This window comes from Ranitomeya variabilis, chromosome 2 (assembly GCF_051348905.1).
Source record: "Ranitomeya variabilis isolate aRanVar5 chromosome 2, aRanVar5.hap1, whole genome shotgun sequence".
NCBI lineage: Eukaryota > Metazoa > Chordata > Amphibia > Anura > Dendrobatidae > Ranitomeya > Ranitomeya variabilis.
The window spans coordinates 825,025,562-825,050,285 of NC_135233.1; the positions used below are offsets into that span (position 1 = coordinate 825,025,562).

General features: G+C 42.1%; 1 protein-coding gene across 5 annotated transcripts in view; it reads left to right on the top strand.

Annotated features, from left to right (window-relative positions):
• The window catches only part of GCLC (glutamate-cysteine ligase catalytic subunit), a 98,832-nt gene that overhangs the window by 71,546 nt on the left and 2,562 nt on the right, over nt 1-24,724 (top strand). For all 5 annotated transcript variants that reach the window (XM_077290025.1, XM_077290028.1, XM_077290027.1 and 2 more), the window contains 12 exons: nt 2,642-2,755; nt 2,921-2,979; nt 3,060-3,196; nt 3,399-3,473; nt 8,340-8,456; nt 8,552-8,690; nt 11,828-11,940; nt 12,108-12,200; nt 20,520-20,624; nt 22,437-22,518; nt 24,257-24,360; nt 24,464-24,584. In XM_077290025.1, coding sequence (XP_077146140.1) covers nt 2,642-2,755; nt 2,921-2,979; nt 3,060-3,196; nt 3,399-3,473; nt 8,340-8,456; nt 8,552-8,690; nt 11,828-11,940; nt 12,108-12,200; nt 20,520-20,624; nt 22,437-22,518; nt 24,257-24,360; nt 24,464-24,584 — 1,259 coding nt within the window. The remainder of the gene's footprint in view (nt 1-2,641; nt 2,756-2,920; nt 2,980-3,059; nt 3,197-3,398; nt 3,474-8,339; nt 8,457-8,551; nt 8,691-11,827; nt 11,941-12,107; nt 12,201-20,519; nt 20,625-22,436; nt 22,519-24,256; nt 24,361-24,463; nt 24,585-24,724) is intronic.

Genomic DNA, 24,724 nt, shown 5'->3' on the forward strand with positions numbered 1-24,724 from the left:
CATGCGCGGTCGGAAATGGCGGACACGTCGCACAAAAAAGTTACATGTAGTTTTTTTTGTGTCGACGGTCCGCCGAAGCACGTCGCATCCGTCGCACGACGGATGCGACATGTGGCAATGCGTCGCTAATGCAAGCCAATGGAGAAAAACGCATCCTGCAAGCACTTTTGCAGGATGCGTTTTTTCTCCAACGACGCATTGCGACGGAAGCCAAAAAACGCTAGTGTGAAAGTAGCCTAACTCTAACCCTAACTCTAACCCTAACTCTAACCCTAACCCTAACTCTAACTCTAACCCTAACTCTAACCCTAACTCTAACCCTAACTCTAACCCTAACTCTAACCCTAACTCTAACCCTAACTCTAACCCTAACTCTAACCCTAACTCTAACCCTAACTCTAACCCTAACTCTAACCCTAACTCTAACCCTAACTCTAACCCTAACTCTAACCCTAACTCTAACCCTAACTCTAACCCTAACTCTAACCCTAACTCTAACCCTAACTCTAACCCTAACTCTAACCCTAACTCTAACCCTAACTCTAACCCTAACTCTAACCCTAACTCTAACCCTAACTCTAACCCTAACTCTAACCCTAACTCTAACCCTAACTCTAACCCTAACTCTAACCCTAACTCTAACCCTAACTCTAACCCTAACTCTAACCCTAACTCTAACCCTAACTCTAACCCTAACTCTAACCCTAACTCTAACCCTAACTCTAACCCTAACTCTAACCCTAACTCTAACCCTAACTCTAACCCTAACTCTAACCCTAACTCTAACCCTAACTCTAACCCTAACTCTAACCCTAACTCTAACCCTAACTCTAACCCTAACTCTAACCCTAACTCTAACCCTAACTCTAACCCTAACTCTAACCCTAACTCTAACCCTAACTCTAACCCTAACTCTAACCCTAACTCTAACCCTAACTCTAACCCTAACTCTAACCCTAACTCTAACCCTAACTCTAACCCTAACTCTAACCCTAACTCTAACCCTAACTCTAACCCTAACTCTAACCCTAACTCTAACCCTAACTCTAACCCTAACTCTAACCCTAACTCTAACCCTAACTCTAACCCTAACTCTAGCCCCAACTCGTCTTCTCCTGCCGGCCGGCAGATGGCAGCAGATGGCGGGCGCACTGCGCATGCGCCCGCCATGATGAAAAAGCCGGCTGGCAGGAGAAGACAGAAGAGGACCCAGGGACCCCGGGTGAGTATGATAGGGTCCCCGAATCCCCCTATTTCTCTGTCCTCTGATGTGCGATCACATCAGAGGACAGAGAAATAACTGATCGCTTTTTTTTTTTTTTTTGCGGTCGCCGGTAAACTGTTAATTACCGGCGATCGCAAAGCAGGGGTCGGTGCAAACCGACCCCGATCATGTTCTTTGGGGTCTCGGCTACCCCCGGCAGCCGAGACCCCAAAGATCTTCCGGGCGGCGGGCGCACTGCGCGTGCGCCCGCCATTTTTTCCCAGAAAGAAGATGGTGGCGCCCAGGGGGAGACACGAGGAGCACCGGGGGAGGTAGGTAAGTATTGGGGGGCTATTGGGGGCCATCGGTGGACCACATTTCTCTGTCCTCCGATGTGCGATCACATCGGAGGACTGAGAAATTAAACGGCAAATCGCTTTTTTTTTTTTTTTTTTTTGTTGCGACTGCCGGTAAACGGTTAATTACCGGCGATCGCAACTCGGGGGTCGGTAAAAACCCCCCGAATCATGTTCTCTGGGGTCTCGGCTACCCTCGGCAACCGAGACCCCAGAGAAAATCCGACTCTGGGGGGCGCTATTCACTTTTTCCACAGCGCCGTTAATTAACGGCGCTGTGGATTAAGTACCCTTAGCGGCCGCCGTTAAAAGGCGTATCGGCGGTCGTTAAGGGGTTAACAAAGATACTCTTGTGACATATCTGGTGAAAGCCTGTACAGTTCTGAGTAGAATGGTGTTTATTTTGTTTCCCTATCTTTTTTTCTAGCCTGAGTTATGGGGAGAAATGTAAAGGCAGGCAACACCGAAATTCACACTTTTTCCGAACTTTGAAAATCAATTAAAAAAAATATATTTAGAATTTTTTTTCTTCGCATTTTGCATTCTCTGACACACTATTACCAAATAACAAAATCTCAAAAGAATAAAAAATATAGAGGTAAAAATCATTGCTTTACTTGACATGGAATGACCCTACACAAAGCAGCAGTGTGTTTCAGATGTGCATTAACATACCTCCCACAGGTGTGTCTCTAACTCAGATGTTGTAAAAAAAAAAAAAAAAAAAAAATGAAACCGAGAAAATCAGAAGCTTCCAAACATGACATATGGGCAGTCCAGAATTGTTTAAAGGCATAGTAATCTTAGTGTATGTAAACTTTTGACTTTGCAGTAAGTAATCAGTAAGTAATAAAAATGCCTTAGAAGATTCTCTCATTATTCTGGCATTTGGCAAATATTAATAATTATGGTTATCCTAATTGACCTAAAATGGGAAAGTTTTATTCTGACTTCAGGTCAGACATTGAGAATAACATGCACGTGTCTATAATGTATTCCTTACATAAATGTGTGTATAGAATCATGGATGTCTACAGGTATGGCTGACATGTAACTAATCCTAGCAATTGTATGCTCTTAGACTGGGATGTCCAGGATTCACAATGCCAGAATTTCAACCAACTCCAGTGGAACAAGGAGCCTCCAAGTCTCTGTTCTTTCCAGATGAAGCGATTAACAAACATCCTCGCTTTAGGTACACTTTGGGTTTCATCTGTAATGGGATATTTTATGGGTTTAATTCCCTTATTTGAATATTAATAACTGTATAAAATGAGTGACTGCTTGGTTCAGGTTACTTTAGTGTAATACCCATTGTCACTGGCATTCAAATAGGCCTTATGCTTTTTGTTTTACACAGTACTTTAACCAGAAATATTCGACACAGGCGTGGTGAAAAAGTAGCCATTAATGTTCCAAGTGAGTATTCTTTTTGGTTATATTGTGATTGTTAGTCATCCTTAGCTTGTTACAGTGCCTTTTTTGTTTTGCTCATGTAGTTTTTAAAGACCGAAATACTCCGTCTCCATTTATTGAAAGATTTGCTAATGATCCTGGTGATGGAGCTACAGCAGCTTTGCCTGATCACGTGTACATGGATGCCATGGGCTTTGGGATGGGCAACTGCTGTCTTCAGGTATGGTCTGTCACGCTTGGCTCAGGCACGAAACCAGCAGTTTGGATTTAGATTTTTTTTTTTTTTTTTGCTTCTAAACTTTACCTGTCTGTAACTTTCTTGCTCAGTTAATGCTGGTTGTTTTTTTTCTATTCTCCATTTCTACTCTTTTGTTCAGTTGCGCTATTGTTGTTAACACTATTTTTTTTGCTTCTTGCGGCAGGTAACTTTTCAGGCTTGCAGCATTTTAGAAGCCAGGTATCTTTATGACCAACTAGCAACAATATGTCCAATTGTGGTAAGCTTGTAGTTGTCTTTTTAGTTTTTCATACATCTTGCAATGTTTATCCCCCTTGGAGACATATTGGTTCCTTTTCATGAAGACTATTCTTTTTGCACTGTGTAATGCATCTATAACAGGTGAATAGTGGTCTATTGAGGCGCCGAGTTTACACCCTATTTCTATCTATATCTCCAACATAATTCTCCACTATGACAACACACTTGCTTACAGACATGCACACACCTCCATGAGCTGAATTAGGACATCCCCCCCGTTCCAGTCCTTATACATCCCTCAATACCTGGACCAACATGTCTCCTGACCTGATCTAACCAATTCACAATTAAAGGGGTTGTGCCATGACTCACACTTTTGATGTTAAAAGCTTCTAAACAGGTATAAATGTTCACAAAAAATGGTTAACGTGAATAACTTTAATAAACACTTTTTTTTCTATGTTTTGTGGTTCTTGTGTCCCCCTTCATGTCGTAGTGGATAGGAGAGATTGTGGGAGGGATTACAAGAAGACCCATGTGGCAGCAGCTGTCTCTCCTTCATTGGCTCAGCGGCCACATCACTGCCATTCTAGTCCCCTTCCCCACTAGATGAAATAGATGAAAAACTTGCAATGTAATGAGCTTTGTCATCTCTTCCCTTCCCTGTGCAGGAAGCATCAAGTGATAAAAACTCCTCACAACTGTTGCTGTATGCAGGGGCAGCAGTGATTGAGAAGGTAGAGCACTTACTGACTGCTCCACTGATTCTGCTAGTCCGGGGGAAAGCCGAAAATGTGAGAGGAGAGATCAGCAATGAAGGAGCGGCAGGGGAGTATTATAATATACTAGATGGTGGTCCGATTCTAACACATCGGGTATTCTAGAATATGTATGACACAACTTGTTCAGTAAACGTAGCATATAACAGCCGACGTAGCATATAAGCGCAGCCAACGTAGCATATAAGCGCAGCCCACGTAGCATATAAGCGCAGCCCACGTAGCATATAAGCGCAGCCCACGTAGCATATAGCAGTGTGGGCACCATATCCCTGTTAAAAAAAAATAAAAAAAATAAAATAGTTATATACTCATCTTCTGGCGGCCCCCGGAACCAGAGAGCGATGCTCTCGCCAGGTCCTATCCCAATGATGCTTTGTGGCAATAACACGTGATGACTTAGCGGTCTCGTGTGATCCTACGTCATCTGGGGTTATTTCGCAAAGCGTTACTGGGAACTGAGCTGCCGAGAGAATCGCGAGGATGGGGAAGGCTTCGTGGGTCGCCAGAATAGCACAATTTTTTTATTTTTAACATATCTTTTTACTATTGATGCTGCATAGGCAGCATCAATAGTGAAGCCTGTCGCTGGCGCGACCAATCAGCGATATTGGCGTGGGATTTAAATCCCGCTTCGCTGATTGTTTGTGCCCAGCCAATCAGCGAAGCATGGTTCAAATCCCGTGCCAGTTCGCCTGTCGCTGATTGGTTGCTGGCATCTGGCGCGACAAATCAGCGACGCGGATTTCCATTACAGACTAACAGATGGAAATGGACCTTAGACGATTACCGTATATACTCGAGTATAAGCCGAGACCCCTAATTTTGGCACAAAAAACTGGGAAAACTTAATGACTCGAGTATAAGCCTAGGGTGGAAAATGTAGCAGCTACCGGTAAATTATAAAAATGGATACCAATAAAAGTAAAATTAATTGAGACATCAGTAGGTTAAGTGTTTTTGAATATCCATATTGAATCAGGAGCCCTATATAATGCTCCATACAGTTCATGATGGCCCCATAAGATGCTCCATATTAAAATATGCCCCATATAATGCTGCACAAATGTTGATTATGGCCCCGTAAGATGCTCCATACAGATATTTGCCCCATATAATGCTGCACGTGGCCCCATAAGATGCCCCATACAGATATTTGCCCCATATAACGCTGCTCATGGCCCCATAAGATGCTCCACATAAGATGCTCCACATAAGATGCTCCACATAAGATGCTCCACATAAGATGCTCCACATAAGATGCTCCACATAAGATGCTCCACATAAGATGCTCCACATAAGATGCTCCACATAAGATGCTCCACATAAGATGCTCCACATAAGATGCTCCGCGTTCCACCGACGGCGCCGCTGTGTCTTCCCCGTTCTCTGCACTGACGTTCAGGCAGAGGGCGGCGCGCACACTAATCGCGTCATCGCGCCCTCTGACCTGAGCGTTACTGCAGAGGACAGGGAAGATGCAGCGGCGCCGACGGTGGAACGAGGAAAAGTGAATATTGCGCACTGCGTTATACTCACCTGCTCCTGGCGTGGTCCCTGGTTCTCCGGCGCTGACAGCTTCTAACTGTGTTGAGCGGGCACATGGTACCGCTCATTACAGTAATGAATATGAGCGAGAGAGAGATACTTCCTTTGGTTATCTGGTACATCTTTTGCATAAGATGAGACATCAGTGTAATCACCAGTACTTTTTAATACAAATATAAGGATTTCATCCTGTATTTTCCTTTTCAGGTTCTGAGAAATTGTCTTCAGAATTATTGCTTTCTTCATCCACAGGCAAATGACAGTAAATGTTATTTGAGTGAAACTCACTATATGATTGGTCAGGTGATATGGATTCCTTCATCATAAATGGAGGTATAGGACTCCTCTTACACTGGTCCTCTGTATTGCACTCCTAGCTAATGTAATCCTGTGTTTGTCTGCAATCACTAGTTACTGGATGAGCAGGCTTAGGACTTGGATTTAATGTAAAGATGTGTACTATTGTTATCCGTGTCCCAGAGACTATTGTCCTCTGCCTGTGTGACATTCTGTCCTTAGCCAGGCCACCAGGCAGCTTAGGAATATTCACTTCACACCTTAGAGAACCTGTCAGCAGGATTGTGCACAGTAACCTACAGACAGTGTCAGGTCGGCGCCGTTATACTGAATAAATTGATACCTTGGTTGATGAAATCCGTCTTTTGGTTGTTGTTTAATCTTTATTTTCATTTGTGTTAATGATATGCTCGTGCTCTGGAGTAGCCTGTGGGGGTCTTCATGTAGCACTCTGCTTAGATATTCATAATGCAGACTGCTCACGGGTCACTGATCCCCTCACTGATCTGCCCCCTAGTTTACATAATTATCATCCAGGTATCATTTAATCAGTATAACTGTTCCGACCTGACACTGTCGGTAGGTCACTGTGCACAATCCTGCCTACAGGTTCCCTTTAAGTATGTTTTATAGTAACCACAATAAAATTCATTGTGTTGCCCCAACACACCTATGCCATGTAATCTTGTTGCTGACAATCCTGTTCAGTTAGCAATACCCAGGATCTGTCCATCCATCATACCATTCTAATATGCAGACTGGGTTTTAGCATCACTTCAGGAAGAAAGGCTTGTAATACCTCTCAATCTTCTGTATGGCATTCATTGTCCGAATTTTAGATGTGCCCATCCAATCTCTCAAAGAAAACCTAAAAACTATCATTAAAGTAGTTTGTAACCCAAATGGTGGCAATGAAAACCTCAGTTCATCCTGCAGGACGCCAGCCTTTTGCACAGCTACATTATTGATGAATAAAACTTGAGTCTCGGAATGTGGCAGCAAGCAAATAATTAAATATTTTGTGTAAATGTACTAAATAAAAAAATATTGCCTCTCAGTTTGCATAATTTCTACAAGACTTTTTTTCAGGAACCTGAAGGAAATCCTGCAGACCTGTACACAACACATTTGTTTTTTTCAGAAGGCTGGAGAGGACCACAAGTGCATACTTGTCTAGCCATCACCCTGATGCTTCCTGTTCAGTGCTGCCCCCGCCTGTTGCTCTGCTTCCTCCTCCATTACCGCTGCAGTGGTCACGTCTTTAGAATTTGAAACCGGTCTTTAAACCCAGTGTCCTGTGCGTAATGGCAAGTGACTGGCTGCATCGGTCACATGCACGTTCATGCGCATAACTTCATCTAAAGAGTTAATACACATACTTTACAGATTCTGCAGCAACCCTCTACATCTGTGTGTCTCAACTCCAGCCCTCCAACTGGTCATGTTTTCAGGATATTCTTAGTATTGCACAGGTGATAAATTCATAATCTGCTCAAGCATTAATTCCATCACCTTTAATACAATGCTAAGGATATCCTGAAAGCATCACCTGTTGGGTCTTGAGGACCGGAGTTGAGAAACACTTCTCTACATAGACTGTTGTAGATTTTACCCCTGCTGCTCCATCTTACACATGCATTGCTTTTTATGTAGCATGAAGTAAGATAGCAAATCGTGGTGAGCAAAAGTGCTTGGGTAAGGCGTTATCTGAGTATGCTCGTGTGCTAAATGAGTGTCTTCAGCGTGATCGAAAAATATGGTATATTCGAATCCCTGCGCCTGCATATCTCGCTGCTATGTAACAGCCGCAATACATGCAGGGATTTCGGGTTTGTTGGGCAATCCTTAATATGTTGCGGCTGACAAAAAGCAGCGAGATGTTCAAATCCTTGCACCTGCGTATTATTCGAGCACGCTAAAGACACTCGGTTAGCGCACAAGCATGCTCTGATAACACCTTATCCGAGCACGTTCGCTCATCACTAATAACACAGTACAAAGGTATCTTTTCATTCAGAAGAAAGAAGTCTGACAGATGTTGCATGTAAGTGAAAGTGACAGAAGGCTCTCTCAAAAGGCGTTCCATTACAGAGGAATATATATATTGAATGCATGCTATACTGCATCTTTTACAGTCAATCTGATCAGCTCCTAGGATGTCTTGCCTGCAGGTCATCTACCCGTTTTAACATGACAGATCACTTTTAAAACACACGTTGGCCTTTTGTTGAAGTAATTATTAAAAATAAATTTCTTTGCAGATGGCTTTAAGTGCGGCAGCACCATTTTACAGAGGCTATATGTCTGATATAGACTGCAGGTGGGGAGTTATATCTGCCTCAGTAGACGATCGCACCAAAGAAGAAAGAGGCCTGGAGGTACTAATGCTGCTTTCTGTGTTTTGGGTTTTATTTTTTTCCCCTTTTCAGTTTTATGGCAGATGTAGAATTTACATATTTTCTTTTTTCCGTAGCCTCTGAAGAATGACAAATATCGAATCAGTAAATCTCGATATGATTCAATAGACAGTTACCTGTCTACGTGCGGTGAAAAGTACAATGACATTGATTTAACTATTGATAAAGAAATCTATGGCCAGCTAACAAGAGAGGGTAAGATTTACATTTTTAAACCCATACCAATAATTGTTTTATAATTCTGTAGTTTAACAACATCCCAGTCAGTCCCCTGTTTTTTATTTTATTTTATTTTATTTGAGTCCTAATCATCGTGCTTTTTATTAGGACTATTGATGAGCGAGTGTGCTGGTTACATGGTCCCCACATGTATTCAGGCTGTCTAGCAGCCGCAAATCATACAGCTGTGGCAACTCAAACATAATCTCCGAGCACACCCAAAATATTCGGAACACCCGAGCATACTCGTAAATCTCGGGAAATGGGCCCCCACCCACAGCATAGCTTTCTGTGTACCTTGTATAGTGACAAATGCTAGTAAGTGCCCGAGGTGTGGTTGGACTAGGATGCACAAGGCCAGTTGTCCTATAGAAATCACCTCCTGCTGATAAAACACTGCACTCATTGTATTGACACAGCAAAAACAGTCCAGTAAGTGACATTGCCTTAATTGGTTTCTCGTCTACATTATGAATCTCTCAAATGCAGTAGACTTTTGCTATGTACAGATTCTTTTTAAAGGGGCTCTATCAGCACAGAATGACTGTTTGAACAAAGTCCCACTGCTTGGTTCTGCCATAAAGCACCGATCGTTTATATACACTTTCCCACTATACAATGTACACAGAAAGCAATAGTGTGGGTGGGGCCATACAAAACTCGGTGAACTCTGCTAGAACGGCAGCAAAAAAAACTTAAAGGGGTTTTCCCACGAACAAAAGTTCATTTTAGTCAATAGATCTTGGAATAATTTCCACAATTGGATGTGTTTTTAAATCAAACCTGTCAGCAGGATTTTGCTAAGTAAACTACAGACACTGTCAGGTTGGCGCCATTATACGAATTAAAATGTTACCTGGGGTGATGAAATCAGTCTTGTGGTTGTTGTGTATTCAGTGTTAGAAGTTTGCAGCTAATGAGATGCTCGTGCTCCGGGGCAGGACTGTAGGCAGAGTTTTTATCTTCCTGCTCTAAGTCAGAGAAACCAAGGAAAGACCTGGCCACAGGCCGCCCGAAGCACAAACATGTTCCTCATCATACAGAGACTTTTTGCTTTGGGGCGGCCTGTGGCCAGGTCTTTTCTTGGTTTCTCTGGCTTAGAGCAGGAAGATAAGACTCGGCCCACCGGCTGCCCTGGAGCACGGGCATCTCATTAGCTGCAAACCTCTAACATTGAGTGTACAGGAACAGCAAAACGGGTAACCTGACAGTGTCTGTACGTTACTTGGCAAAATCCCTCTGATAGGTTCACTTCAAATAAAATTCCCTGTGCTGAGATTATCTTATAAATGTGCCCCTGCTGTGTACTGTGTAATGGCTGTGTCTGACCGTGCAGGGATATTATCTGATCATACTACAGCTCTGTGTGTGTAATAGAAAAGAAAAACTATACAAACCTTACAGCACGGGGATCACAAGTGATTCTTTCTTTGAAGTAAAACATTGTTTAAAAACAGGCAGAGAAATGTTTTACTCACAAAAAGATTCAGCTGCTATCCCACGCTGTAATGTCTGTATACTTGCATTCTCCCCTACCCAGGAGCTGTGGTACATGTTACTGCCCGGTCAGACACAGCCATTACACAGTACACAGCAGGGGCACATTTATAAGATTATCTCAACGCAGGGACATTTTATTTAAACACATCCATTTATGGAAGTTGTTGTTTATTCAAAGATCTATTGATTAAAATTCACTTTTGTTCGTGGGAAAACCACTTTAGGTGATGCCTCTTGCAGTCAGAGTCTCTGTCCCTACCACATGTTGCTGTCAGATTACATAGCTAAAAGCTGTTGACCGATTCCCTTTAACTAAAACTTTACATGTCACAGTCCATAGTGACTTCTGGATTTAAAGAGTGACAAAAAATCGCTTTCACTTCATCCGCTTCCTGCAGCACCATTGCGGGAAGCCGATGGTTGCTATGGCGCCTAGAGGCCTAACATTGTGTGCTATAGATAGAGTCCTAAAAGAATCTGCAAGACCTAAATCAACTAGGCTGTCAGTCTTACACAAAAAAACATGATGATGCTCTGTTTTACATAAGCAGTGCAGGGTATTATCTATTTAAAGGCTCATGTTCCAATTTCAAAAACCATCTGATACTATCATGTCCATAATGACAGGGTAAAATATCTGTATTTTTCCGGCACTGAACACCGCAAAAAAAAAAACCCAATGCCAGAATTGCCAACTCATTCATTTCACTTCACATAAATTTAAAGGGAACCTGTCACCCCCACCCCCCAGGCGTTAGTAACTAAAAGAGCCATCTTGTGATCCCACCCCGCAGTCTGTTATGACTTATTCACACTGCGGGGCGGAATTTCAGGCCGTGCGTGCGCGCAGGCGCAGTAAGCAAAACATTAAGTGATGTCAGTGGTCGGGCAGCGCGAACTGCGCATGCCCAAGGCAGAATGACAGCGCAGGCGCCTGGAGAATTGAATAACGCTGAGGAGGCGGCGCCCGGCTCGCAGAGTGACGGATGTGGTGCGTCTGGATTAGGGGGGAAAGACCTGCCCCGTGGCGACTTGAAGGTATGAGGGACAAATTTAAAAAGCGATTTATTTCTGCAGTGCAATGAACAATAACTAAAAGAGCCACCTTGTCAGAATGCAGCATTAGTGCTGCACAAGATGGCTCTTGCACAAACAAAAATTGACAAGTTGTTTATTACTGTAATTGTATTGACCCATACTATGAAAGCATTTAGCCCAATGAACGCAAGAAATCTTGTCATAACTGCAGGGTTTTGTTCACCATGCCCAGCCCTCCCTTCATATTCATGCAAAAAATGAGCCTTCAAATGGAAACTTATGGCCCACAATATGGTGATACAAATGTGTTGGTGTGTTTTTTTTTGTTTGTTTGTTTTTTTGTTTTCTGCCTTGCTCATCCTCAATGGATCCAGAGCTGAAACAAGAAAACCCATCTTAAGGGGTTTAAAGATGGCATGTATTTTTATCTCAAAATTTTAAATTGGGTTTAGTGAGTTTCTTAATAAAATGGGGATACTTTACTAACCACGTCATCTACTACACAACCAGCCTTAACTATCATTCTTTTTAATCAGACTAATTTTAGTCCTGTACTCCTTTATATTTTTAAACAGGAATTGATCATCTCCTGGCTCAACACATCGCACATCTCTTTATAAGAGACCCTCTGACGTTGTTTGAAGAGAAGATACACCTGGACGACGCCAATGAATCTGACCATTTTGAGGTATGTTGGTATAGTGGTCAAAAAGTCAGATAAAAAAAAATTAAGCAAGTCAAAAACTTAGTTGCACAAATACCTGTAGTCACTGATGGCACACTATGAAAACAAGGGGAGACTTGATAGTCTGTTTCTATTTATGTATCTTTTCAATTTTCTTTTTTGCTTCCCAGAATATTCAGTCGACAAATTGGCAGACGATGAGGTTTAAGCCTCCTCCACCCAACTCTGATATAGGTTGGAGAGTAGAGTTTCGTCCAATGGAGGTTAGTTTGTGATGTGTCTTTTTAAAACCTTCATTTGGGCAATTATTGGTTAATGGATTACTTCCATCATTGGTGTTTTTATTCTCCACATTTAATATTTTGCACCTTTTCACGGGATGTAGCAGTTGTCATCACAGTAACTACAGCAATAACGTGTCTACTCTTTGCATGTAGTGCAGTCCGTTACAATTTAATGGTGTTGTCCGGTCTACTTAATTGTGTAAATGGCAAAGCACACTACATTATTAACCCCTTCCCGACATTTGACGTACTATCCCGTCGAGGTGGGGTGGGCCCGTATGACCGCCGACGGGATAGTACGTCATAGCCGATCGGCCGCGCTCACGGGGGGAGCGCGGCCGATCGCGGCCGGGTGTCGGCTGCATATCGCAGCTGACATCCGGCACTATGTGCCAGGAGCGGTCACGGACCGCCCCCGGCACATTAACCCCCGGCACACCGCGATCAAACATGATCGCGATGTGCCGGCGATGCAGGGAAGCATCGCGCAGGGAGAGGGCTCCCTGCGGGCTTCCCTGAGCCCCCCGCAGCAACGCGATGTGATCGCGTTGCTGCGAGGGTCTTACCTCCCTCCCTGCCTGCTCCAGACCCGGATCCAAGATGGCCGCGGATCCGGGTCCTGCAGGGAGGGAGGTGGCTTCACAGACGCCTGCTCAGAGCAGGCACTGTGAAGCAGCCTGCACTTCTCTCAGATCGGTGATCTGTCAGAGTGCTATGCAAACTGGCAGATCACCGATCTGTATTGTCCCCCCCTGGGGCAAAGTAAAAAAGTAAAAAAAAAAAATTTCCAAATGTGTAAAAAAAAATAAAAAAAAATATTCCAAAATAATGAAAAAAAAAAAAAAATATTATTCCCATAAATACATTTCTTTATCTAAATTAAAAAAAAAAAACAATAAAAGTACACATATTTAGTATCGCCGCGTCCGTAACGACCCAACCTATAAAACTGCCACACTAGTTAACCCCTTCAGTAAACACCGTAAGAAAAAAAAAAAAAAAACGAGGCAAAAAACAACGCTTTATTACCATACCGCCGAACAAAAAGTGGAATAACACGCGATCAAAAAGACTGATATAAATATCCATGGTACCGCTGAAAACGTCATCTTGTCCCGCAAAAAACAAGCCGCCATACAGCATCATCAGCAAAAAAATAAAAAAGTTATAGTCCTGAGAATAAAGCGATACCAAAATAATTATTTTTTCTATAAAATAGTTTTTATCGTATAAAAGCGCCAAAACATAAAAAAATGATATAAATGAGGTATCGCTGTAATCGTACTGACCCGACGAATAAAACTGCTTTATCAATTTTACCAAACCCGGAACGGTATAAACGCCTCTCCCAAAAGAAATTCATGAATAGCAGGTTTTTGGTCATTCTGCCTCACAAAAATCGGAATAAAAAGCGATCAAAAACGGTCACGTGTCCGAAAATTTTACCAATAAAAACGTCAACTCGTCCCGCAAAAAACAAGACCTCACATGACTCTGTGGAGCAAATGTGGAAAAATTATAGGTCTCAAAATGTGGAGACGCAAAAACTTTTTTGCTATAAAAAGCGTCGCTGGTTTCACACTTGCGTTTTTGTCTGCAGCGTTTTTTGCACAAAAAAACGCATGCGTTTTTTCCCTATATTTAACATTGAAAACGCATGCGGTTTTTTTGTACGCGTTTGGTCGCGTTTTCAAACGCATGCGGTTTTTTTCTGCATGCGTTCATTTTCAGAAATACAACCTGCAGTATTTTCTTGCGTTTTTAAGCACATGCGTTTGTTTGCGTTAAAAACGCATGCATTTTTATCGAAAAAAACAGAAAACACTGAAAAGCCACCCACCACCATCAAGGTGATAAAGGGATCCAAACCCTAACTCTACCCCTAACCTCACCCCTAACCGTTTAATGAACATTTTCTGACAGTCATAGTGCCACGTATTTCAGTGCCACGTATTTCAGTGCCACGTATTTCAGTGCCACGTATTTCAGTGCCACGTATTTCAGTGCCACGTATTTCAGTGCCACGTATCACGTATTTCAGTGCCACATATTTTAGTACCACGTATTTCAGTTGCACGTATTTCAGTGCCACGTATTTCAGTGCCACGTATTTCAGTGCCACGTGTTTCAGTGCCATGTATTTAAGTGCCACGTATCACGTATTTCAGTGCCACGTATTTCAGTGCCACGTATTTCAGTGCCACGTATTTCAGTGCCACGTATTTCAGTGCCACGTATTTCAGTGCCACGTATTTCAGTGCCACGTATTTCAGTGCCACGTATTTCAGTGCCACATATCACATATTTCAGTGCCACGTATTTCAGTGCCACGTATTTCAGTGCCACGTATTTAAGTGCCACGTATCACGTATTTCAGTGCCACGTATTTCAGTGCCACGTATTTCAGTGCCACGTATTTCAGTGCCACGTATTTCAGTGCCACGTATTTCAGTGCCACGTATTTCAGTCACGTTTAGGGTTAGGGGTAGGGTTAGGGTTAGGGCTAGGGTTGGAGGTAAAGTTAGGGTTAGGGTTTGGATTACATTTACGTTTGGATTAGGGTTGGGATTAGAATTATGGGTGTGTCAGGGCTAGGGGTGTGGTTAGGGTTACCGTTGGGATTAGGGTTAGGGGTGTGTTTGGGTTAGGGTTTCAGGTAGAATTGGGGGGTTTCCACTGTCCAGGCACATCAGGGGCTCTCCAAGCGCGACATGGCGTCCAATCTCAATTCCAGCCAATTCTGCGTTGAAAAAGTAAAACAGTGCTCCTTCCCTTCCGAGCTCTCCCGTGCGCCCAAAAAGGGGTTTACCCCAACATATGTGTTATCAGCGTACTCGGGACAAATTGAACAACAACTTCTGGGGTCCAAGTTCTCTTGTTATCCTTAGGAAAATAAAAATTTGGGGGGCTAAAAATCATTTTTGTGGGAAAAAAAAGATGTTTTATTTTCACGGCTCTGCATTATAAACTTTAGTGAAACACTTGAGGGTTCAAAGTTCTCAAAACACATCTAGATAAGTTCCTTGGGAGGTCTAGTTTCCAATATGGGGTCACTTGTGGGGGGTTTGTACTGTTTGGGTACATCAGGGGCTCTGCAAATGCAACGTGACGGCTGCTGACCAATCCATTTAAGTCTGCATTCCAAATGGCGCTCCTTCCCTTCCGAGCTCTGTCATGCGCCCAAACAGTGGTTCCCCCCCACATATGGGGTATCAGCGTACTCAGGACAAATTGGAAAACAAATTTTGGGGTCCAATTTATTCTGTTACCCTTGTAAAAATACAAAGCTGGGGGCTAAAAAACCATTTTTGAGAAAAAAAAAAAAAATTATTTTCACGGCTCTGCGTTATAATCTGTAGTGAAACACTTGGGGGTTCAAAGCTCTCAAAACACATCTAGATAAGTTCCTTAGGGGGTCTACTTTCCAAAATGGTGTCACTTGTAGGGAGTTTCAATGTTTAGGCACATCAGGGGCTCTCCAAACGCAACATGGCGTCCCATCTCAATTCCAGTCAATTTTGCATTGAAAAGTCAAATGGCGCTCCTTCCCTTCCAAGCTCTGCCATGCGCCCAAACAATGGTTTACACCCACATATGGGGTATCAGCGTACTCAGGACAAATTGCACAACATTTTTTGGGGTCCAATTTCTTCTCTTACCCTTGGGAAAATAAAAAATTGGGGGCAAAAAGATCATTTTTGTGAAAAAATATGATTTTTTATTTTTACGGCTCTGCATTATAAACTTCTGTGAAGCACTTGGTGGGTCAAAGTGCTCACCACACATCTAGATAAGTTCCTTAGGGGGTCTACTTTCCAAAATGGTGTCACTTGTAGGGAGTTTCAATGTTTAGGCACATCAGGGGCTCTCCAAACGCAACATGGCGTCCCATCTCAATTCCAGTCAATTTTGCATTGAAAAGTCAAATGGCGCTCCTTCCCTTCCAAGCTCTGCCATGCGCCTAAACAATGGTTTACACCCACATATGGGGTATCATCGTACTCAGGACAAATTGTACAACAACTTTGGGGGTCCATTTTCTCCTTTTACCCTTGGTAAAATAAAACAAATTGGAGCTGAAATAAATTTTGTGTGAAAAAAAGTTAAATGTTCATTTTTATTTAAACATTCCAAAAATTCCTGTGAAACACCTGAAGGGTTAATAAACTTCTTGAATGTGGTTTTGAGCACCTTGAGGGGTGTAGTTTTTAGAATGGTGTCACACTTGAGTATTTTCTATCATATAGACCCCTCAAAATGACTTCAAATGAGATGTGGTGCCTAAAAAAAAATTGTGTTGTAAAAATGAGAAATTGCTGGTCAACTTTTAACCCTTATAACTCCGTCACAAAAAAAAATTTTGGTTCCAAAATTGTACTGATGTAAAGTAGACATGTGGGAAATGTTACTTATTAAGTATTTTGCGTGACATATGTCTGTGATTTAAGGGCACAAAAATTCAAAGTTGGAAAATTGCAAAATTTTCAAAATTTTCGCCAAATTTCCATTTTTTTCACAAATAAACGCAAGTTATATCGAATAAATTTTACCTTTAACATGAAGTACAATATGTCACGAGAAAACAATGTCAGAATCGCCAAGATCCGTCAAAGCGTTCCAGAGTTATAGCCTCATAAAGGGACAGTGGTCAGAATTGTAAAAATTGGCCCGGTCATTAACGTGCAAACCACCCTTGGGGGTGAAGGGGTTAATGGCACTGGGCTCATCAAGGTGACGAATCCTACTTCTGTGCTTCAGATGTGAAGGAAAGACGCATCTGTGTGTACAGCTGGCACTTTCTCTACCATAACTACCTATACAGTTTCTTGAATGAGGGGAAAAAAAATGCCACCCAACTATGTAATCTACACTGTCCACATAGACAATCCTTGTACATTTTCTTTGTGACCTCAGCCCTTCCCGGCCTTGGATGTACTCACTACGTCATGGTCAGTTGGTATTTGCCAACCTTGGATATACGGAGTATGTCCAGGCGATTTTGCGGGCACAGGAGCTGTGTGTGCACGATTGCCGCCAGTTAATCATCTGATGTGACAGACCGCACTGCTCTTTGACCATGTCACCAAGCTACGTCGTGCCCCTCAAACCATGCACAGAGCACGATCTCAGGGGCTCGTGACCAGGCTGCTGAAAGTGCAAGTCCCATAGTGGGACAAAAAAATAAATAAAAAATTATGGGGAAAAAATCAGAACTATAAAAAAATATATGTAATTATACTGTTACATTTTTATGTCCTACTAGATAACCCCACGTGCTGGTCACTACGACAGGAGGTTGCAATTTACTCGCATCCACTGTTGCTTGTTTCTGTAAAATATCACTTGAGTCAAAATCGTCACTACACCTGTAGATAAATTCCCAAAGGGGTATAATTTCAAAATTGGGGTCACTTGAGGGCGGATTCTGCTCTTCTAGCATTTGGGGCACTTTATATGGAGTCCGCTAAATATTCTAAGAAAATATTCTCCCAACAAGGCAAATAGCGCTTCGTCCCTCCCATGTCTCGCCATATGGCTAAGCAGTACTGTACAGCCACATGTGGGGTATTTCTACTTTCAGCAGAAACTGTGGGACAAATTTGGGTGTATTTTTTTACACATTTCTTTAAAGTAAAATCTGGGGCTGAAACAATTCTGATGGTAAAAATGTAGTTATTCTTTCTTCACTGCCCAATGGTATAAAATTGTGATCCACCTGTGGTGTGAATATGATCACTGCACCCCTAGATGAATTCATTGAGAGGTGTAGTTTATAAAATGGGGTCACTTATTGGGGTTGTTCTGCTGTTCTCGCAACTCAGGGGCTCTTCCAGTGGGTCATGGCAGCCGCAAACCAGAACAGTAAAATCTGCACTATATGGCGCACCCTCGCTTCCCACAGCACTTTGCACTGTGCCTTAAAAGTATTTCCCATTTACATGTAGGATATTGGCACACTCGGGCAAGATTTTTGCAAAAAATCAGTCAATTTGTACTTATTAGCCCTTAGAAAAATTAAAACTTGGGGCCAAAACAACTTTTTAGTGGTAAAAATGTAGTTACTCGTTTTTCACCACCCGAGAGTATAAAAATCTGTGAGGCACATGTGGTGTCAATATGATCACTGCACCCCTAGATTAATTCATTGGTGAGTGTAGTTTGTACAGTGAGGTCATATATTGGGAGTCTGCCAGTGTGACATGGAACCCTTAAACCATTTCTGCAAAATCTCAACCCTAATATGGCGCTCCTTCCCTTCTGAACTTTGCACTGTGCCTCATAACTAGTGTTCCCCACATATGGGGTATCTGTGTACACCAAAGAAATTGCACAACAAATTTAGGGGTCCATTTTCTCCTGCTATCCTTGTGAAAATGAAAACATTGGGGTCAAAACTGCATTGTTGGGATTTTTTTTCTCTCCATTTTCACAGATCAACATTGTAAAATACCGTGATGCACCTGTGGGTTCTAGGTGCTCACCACATATCTAGATAAATTCTTTGGTGGTCTATTTTTCAAAATGGGGTCACTTGTGGTGGTTTTCCACTGTTTGGGCAAACCAGGGGCTCTCTAAATATGACACCCGCACAAAATTCCATCAACGTCTGCATTCCAAAGCGTTATTCTTAACTTTCTGACCCCTGCCATGTGTGCAAACAGTAGTCTTCCCCCACATATGAGACTGTCTGCATACTCAGGAGAAATTGCACAACAATATGTATGGTTCAATTTCTTCTGCAACTTTGTGAAAACAAAAATTTGGAGCTGAAAAAATGAAATATTTTTATTTTCACAGGTTAGGCTTCTTTCACACTAGCGTCGGGCCGAGGTTACCGACGCTAGCGTTGTATACGCCGCACAACGGGGGCAGCGGATGCATTTTTCCAGCGCATCCGCTGCCCCATTGTGAGGTGCGGGGAGGTGGGGGCGGAGTTCCGGCCGCGCATGTGCGGTCGGAAAAAGCGGATCGTCGGCAGCAAAAAAACTTTACATGTAGCGTTTTTTTGTGCCGCCGGTCCGCCACAACACGGCGCAACCGTCGCACGACGGTTGCGACGTGTGTCAATCCGTCGCAATACGTCGCTTAATGTTAGTCTATGGGGAAAAAACGCATCCTGCAAGCACTTTTGCAGGATGCGTTTTTTCGGCCAAACGACGCATTGCGACGGATTGCAAAAAACGCTAGTGTGAAAGTAGCCTTAAAGGTAAAAACATCTGTGACACACATGGGGATTCAAGATGCTCACCACACATCTAGATGCATACCTAGAGGGGCATCTAGTTTCCATAATGTTGCCACTTGTGGGGGGGTTTCCACTGTTTAAGCACATCAAGGGCTCTCCAGATGGGACATCGCGTCCACTCATGATTCCTGCCAATTTTCCGTTCAAAAAGTCATGCTGCTCTTCTCTTCTGAGCCCTGCCATGCACCCAAACAGCACTTTTCCCCCTTATATGGGGTATCGGCGTGCTCAGGAGAAATTGCTCAACAGATTTGGGGATTCACTTTCTTTTGTTTCCCTTGTGATAATAAAGAAATTTGGGTTTAAAGTTAAATTTAGGTGGCAAAAGGTTAAATGTTCATGTGTTTCACAGGAATTTTTGCAATATTGAAGGAAAAATGAAGGGTTAATAAACTTCTTGAATGTGGTTTTGAGCACCTTAAGGGGTGCAGTTTTTAGAATGGTGTCACTTTTGGGTATTTTCTGTCATATAGGCCCTCAAATTCACTTCAAATGTGATGTCCCTAATAATAAAATGAATTTTAAAATTTGGATGGAAAAATCAAAAATCGCTGGTCAACTTTTAACCCTTTTAACTTCCTAAGGAAAAAAAGGTTTAAAAAATTGTGCTGATGTAAAGTAGATATGTGTGAAATGTTATTTGTTATTTATTAACTATTTTGTGTGACATCTCTCTGACTTTGAAAAGCATAGAAATCAAGTTTGAAAAGTGCACAATTTTCCAAATTCTCTACTAAATTTCTGACAGATTTTTTTCACAAATAAACTTATGTCCTATTGTACTTCATGATAGTGGTAAAAGTTCTTTGCTATATCATGAAAAACAGTCTTCTCAGAATAAGTGGGATCTATTGAAGCGTTCCAGAGTTATTATCTCACAAAATGACAGTGGTCAGAATAGTAAAATGTGGCCTGCTCATTTACATGCTAACAGACTTGAGGGCTAGAGGGTTTAAACATTTACTGCGAAAGCAAGACAAGAGTAAATATATTAATTATATCTGATAATGTTAGCCCTACAATAGATATTTATTTTTATTTATTTTTTTAAGGTCCAGTTAACAGATTTTGAGAACTCTGCATATGTGGTGTTTGTCGTTTTACTCACAAGAGTAATTCTTTCATACAAGCTGGATTTTCTCATTCCGTTGTCAAAGGTAAGATTATTGCTTTAGCTGAAATCTGTAAGTGAGCATTCTTGTTTGAAAACCCCTTTTGTACAGCTTTTTGTAACCAGGCATTATAAGGTGAATTGGCTGGTGAGAGGGAATAGTCTTTAAAGAAGCACTCCAACTAGTACAGGTATATACAAAGACCTTTGTTATTTAAATTAGCAGACGGAAAAAAATGGCTGCTCTGCCATTTCTGCTTTGTCTGCCGGTTGATTCCTTCATGCTGATATACAGTTATATGAAAAAGTTTGGGCACCCCTATTAATCTTAAGCTTAATGTTTTATAAAAATAGTTTTTTTTGCAACAGCTATTTCAGTTTCATATATCTAATAACTGTTGGACACAGTAATGTTTCTGCCTTGAAGTGAGGTTTATTGTACTAACAGAAAATGTGCAATCTGCATTCAAACAAAATTTGACAGGTGCATAAGTATGGGCACCCTTATCATTTTCTTGTTTAAAATACTCCTACCTACTTTTTACTGACTTACTAAAGCACTTTTTTTGGTTTTGTATCCTCATTGAGCTTTGAACTTCATAGCCAGGTGTATGCAATCATGAGAAAAGCTACTTAAAGTGGCCACTTGCAAGTTGTTCCCCTGTTTGAATCTCCTCTTAGAGTTGCATCATGGGCTCCTCATATCTGTCAAATGATCTGAAAACAAAGATTATTCAACATAGTTGTTCAGGGGAAGGATACAAAAAGCTGTCTCAGAGATTTAACCTGTCAATTTCCACTGTGAGGAACATAGTAAGGAAATGGAAGAACACAGGTACAGTTCTTGTTAAGGCCAGAAGTGGCAGGCCAAGAAAAACATCAGAAAGGCAGAGAAGAAGAATGGTGAGATCAGTCAAGGACAATCCTCAGACCACCTCCAGAGAGCTGCAGCATCAGCTTGCTGCAGATAGTGTCACTGTGCCACTGAGGCGCCCATGATGCCACTCTTCAGATGAGATTCAAACAGGAGAACAACTTACAAGTGGCCACTTTAAGTAGTTTTTCTCATGATTGCATACACCTGGCTATGAAGTTCCTAGCTCAATGAGGTTACAAAACCAAAAAACGTGCTTTAGTAAGTCAGTAAAAAGTAGGTAGGAGTATTTAAAACAAGAAAATAAGTACAATAAACCTCATTTCAAGGCAGAAACATTACTGTGTCCAACAGTTTAGATATATGAAACTGAAATAGCTGTTGCAAAAAAAAACCATTTTTTATAAAACATTAAGCCTAAGATTAATAGGGGTACCCAAACTTTTTCATATAACTGTAGATCGATTAATGCAAACTAAATTTCCCATCATGACAGTCTCATTATACTTCTCTTGCTTCTATCTAATGGTGCCAGTAATACTAAGTGACTGTCTCCTTTTAGATGAGATTTATGAAACTATATAAAGGAAAAGGCAATCTGAGTTCATTGTTCAAGGGCAAATGCAAACTGTAATCTACCCTGGCAGCTATGGGTGGTATAGACAGAGTTTGTGTGTGTCTGAGGGCTGTAGTTTACAGGATGTCAGAAACAGACTTCCATCTATATGCTAGCACATGCACTAGACTGGTGTCGGGCTACATGACCCAATTTTTTATAATTGTGTGGAGTGTTGGTTGAGTTACAGATGTATAACCGAGATGGGTTGACTTAAATTACTGTAAACAGATAATGTGGATGGAGAGCAAGCAAAAAAACTTTATTAAATTTGACAGATTAAGAAAATGAGCAAAAGAATACAGGTCAATAACTGCTCAATACATATATATATATATATATATATATATTTTTTTTTTTTCCCTTAGGTTGATGAAAATATGAAAGTGGCCCAAAAAAGAGATGCTGTTCGAGAAGGAATGTTTTACTTCAAGAAGGATATTTGTAAAGGTACGGTAAATCCTCTTATTTGCACTTCTGACAAGATAGATTGGATTGTTGAGATGCTGATTGCGGAGGATTTGCTGATGGGCCAATCTTCAGAAAGGAGGCTTCAACTTCATTAGTTATGTCTCTGTGCTGTGGAGGGAGTACCCTTCACTGTATCCTTCATGACCACTGTTACAGAGGTACTTTCAAAAGGTTATTTCCAAAATCACAATGTACTTTTAAATAATTTGTACACATATTGGCTCAAAAAATCAGTATACTGTATATACTCGAGTATAAGATTACCGGAGTATAAGTTGAGGCACCCAGTTTCACCACAAAAAAACTATGAAAACTTTTTGACTCGAATATAATATCAGCCGGGTATGCATTCTCACCTAATCCCTATCCTGGTCTGCACGGCTCTTCATCCCAATCCTGGTCTGCTCGGCTTCTCATCCCAATCCTTGTCTGCAGGGCTCCTCATCCCCAATCCTTGTCTGCAGGGCTCCTCATCCCCAGGGCTCCTCATCCCCTATCCTTGTCTGCAGGGCTCCTCATCCCCTATCCTTGTCTGCAGGGCTCCTCATCCCCTATCCTTGTCTGCAGGGCTCCTCATCCCCTATCCTTGTCTGCAGGGCTCCTCATCCCCTATCCTTGTCTGCAGGGCTCCTCATCCCCTATCCTTGTCTGCAGGGCTCCTCATCCCCTATCCTTGTCTGCAGGGCTCCTCATCCCCTATCCTTGTCTGCAGGGCTCCTCATCCCCTATCCTTGTCTGCAGGGCTCCTCATCCCCTATCCTTGTCTGCAGGGCTCCTCATCCCCTATTCTTGTCTGCATGGCCTCCATCAAAAAACATTAAAAAAAATAAACTACTATACTTGCCTTTCTGAGCTTCCTTGCAGCGCTTTGTTCCGGTGCCAGCAGCTGCTTTATGCTTGTAAGCACCGCATGGCAGAGATGTCATGCGCTGCTCACAAGCAGAGCACAGCCGCCGGAATACTCGCTGCTCTCCACGCTGGGACTATGTGTGCGGAGGTCAGTGAGTATTCATTGCTGTTAAGTAGCGTGCACAGTGGCAGCCACAGTGGCTAGGTGGTCACGTGTGCCCCCTACTTAAAGAAACGAATATTCACATGGGAGTGGAGAGGTGAATATTAATTTCTCTTAAGTAGCAGGCACACATGACCGACCGGCTGACCCTGTGCGCACTATTATATAGAAATGAATATTCACTGCCAGCTCAGTGAATATTAATTTCTCTTTAGCAGTGGGCACAGGAGTTGGCCTCAGCAGCCGACTCCTGCCTCCTGTGACCCTCTGCTCTGCTCGCTCCCCCTCCATCTTCTGGACCCTCACTCGAGTATAAGCAGAGGGGGGCGTTTTCAGCACAGAAAATGTGCTGAAGAACTCTGCTCATACTCGAGTGTATACAGTAATTTCTCCTACGCCTCATTGGGGGACACAGGACCATGGTCCTGTGTCCCCCAATGAGTGGCTCGGAGAAAAAGATTTTACGGTGAGTACACAAAAATCTCCTTTTTGAGATTGCCCCATTTTGCATATATCACACCTCCTAAATATGCTCCTCCTAGGCTTTTTACCCTCCAAAGTGCAAGAAACCTTCTGTTGGGCTTAGTCTGTATATTAGCAATACCTAACTTACTGTGTTTTGTGAAAAATAATGCTATGGTGGGAATAACTTTAATTTCATTGTGTAGAATTGGTTCAATGTCTGATTTCTCTTTTTGAAAATAGCTGGTATTGCAGCTGTTGATGGCTGTTATACTGCAGTTAATGGTACAGATGCTGAAACTGAAGAGTACACTCTGATGAGCATTGACACAATCATCAATGGAAAGGTATTGTGTTTTATGTTATACAAATATATTTTTTCATCTAAATGACTCTGAAAGGGAATGTCTCTTTACTTGGTACAATTAATTTCTACTTTGTTCCTCACAGGAAGGTGTGTTTCCAGGTTTACTTCCAATTCTCAATTCCTACCTCGAAAATATGGAGGTTGATGTAGACACTCGCTGCACGATTTTAAACTACCTTAAACTTATCAAGAAAAGAGCATCTGGTGAGACGTTGATAGTCTTTATCTTACTTGTTAGTGGTATTGTCCTATATTGGTGTTGGAGGTACCCTCTCCTCCCCCTCCCTGCTCCAATTTTGTGTTCAAAAAGTCAAACTGTTCTCCCTCACTTCTGAGCCCTGCCA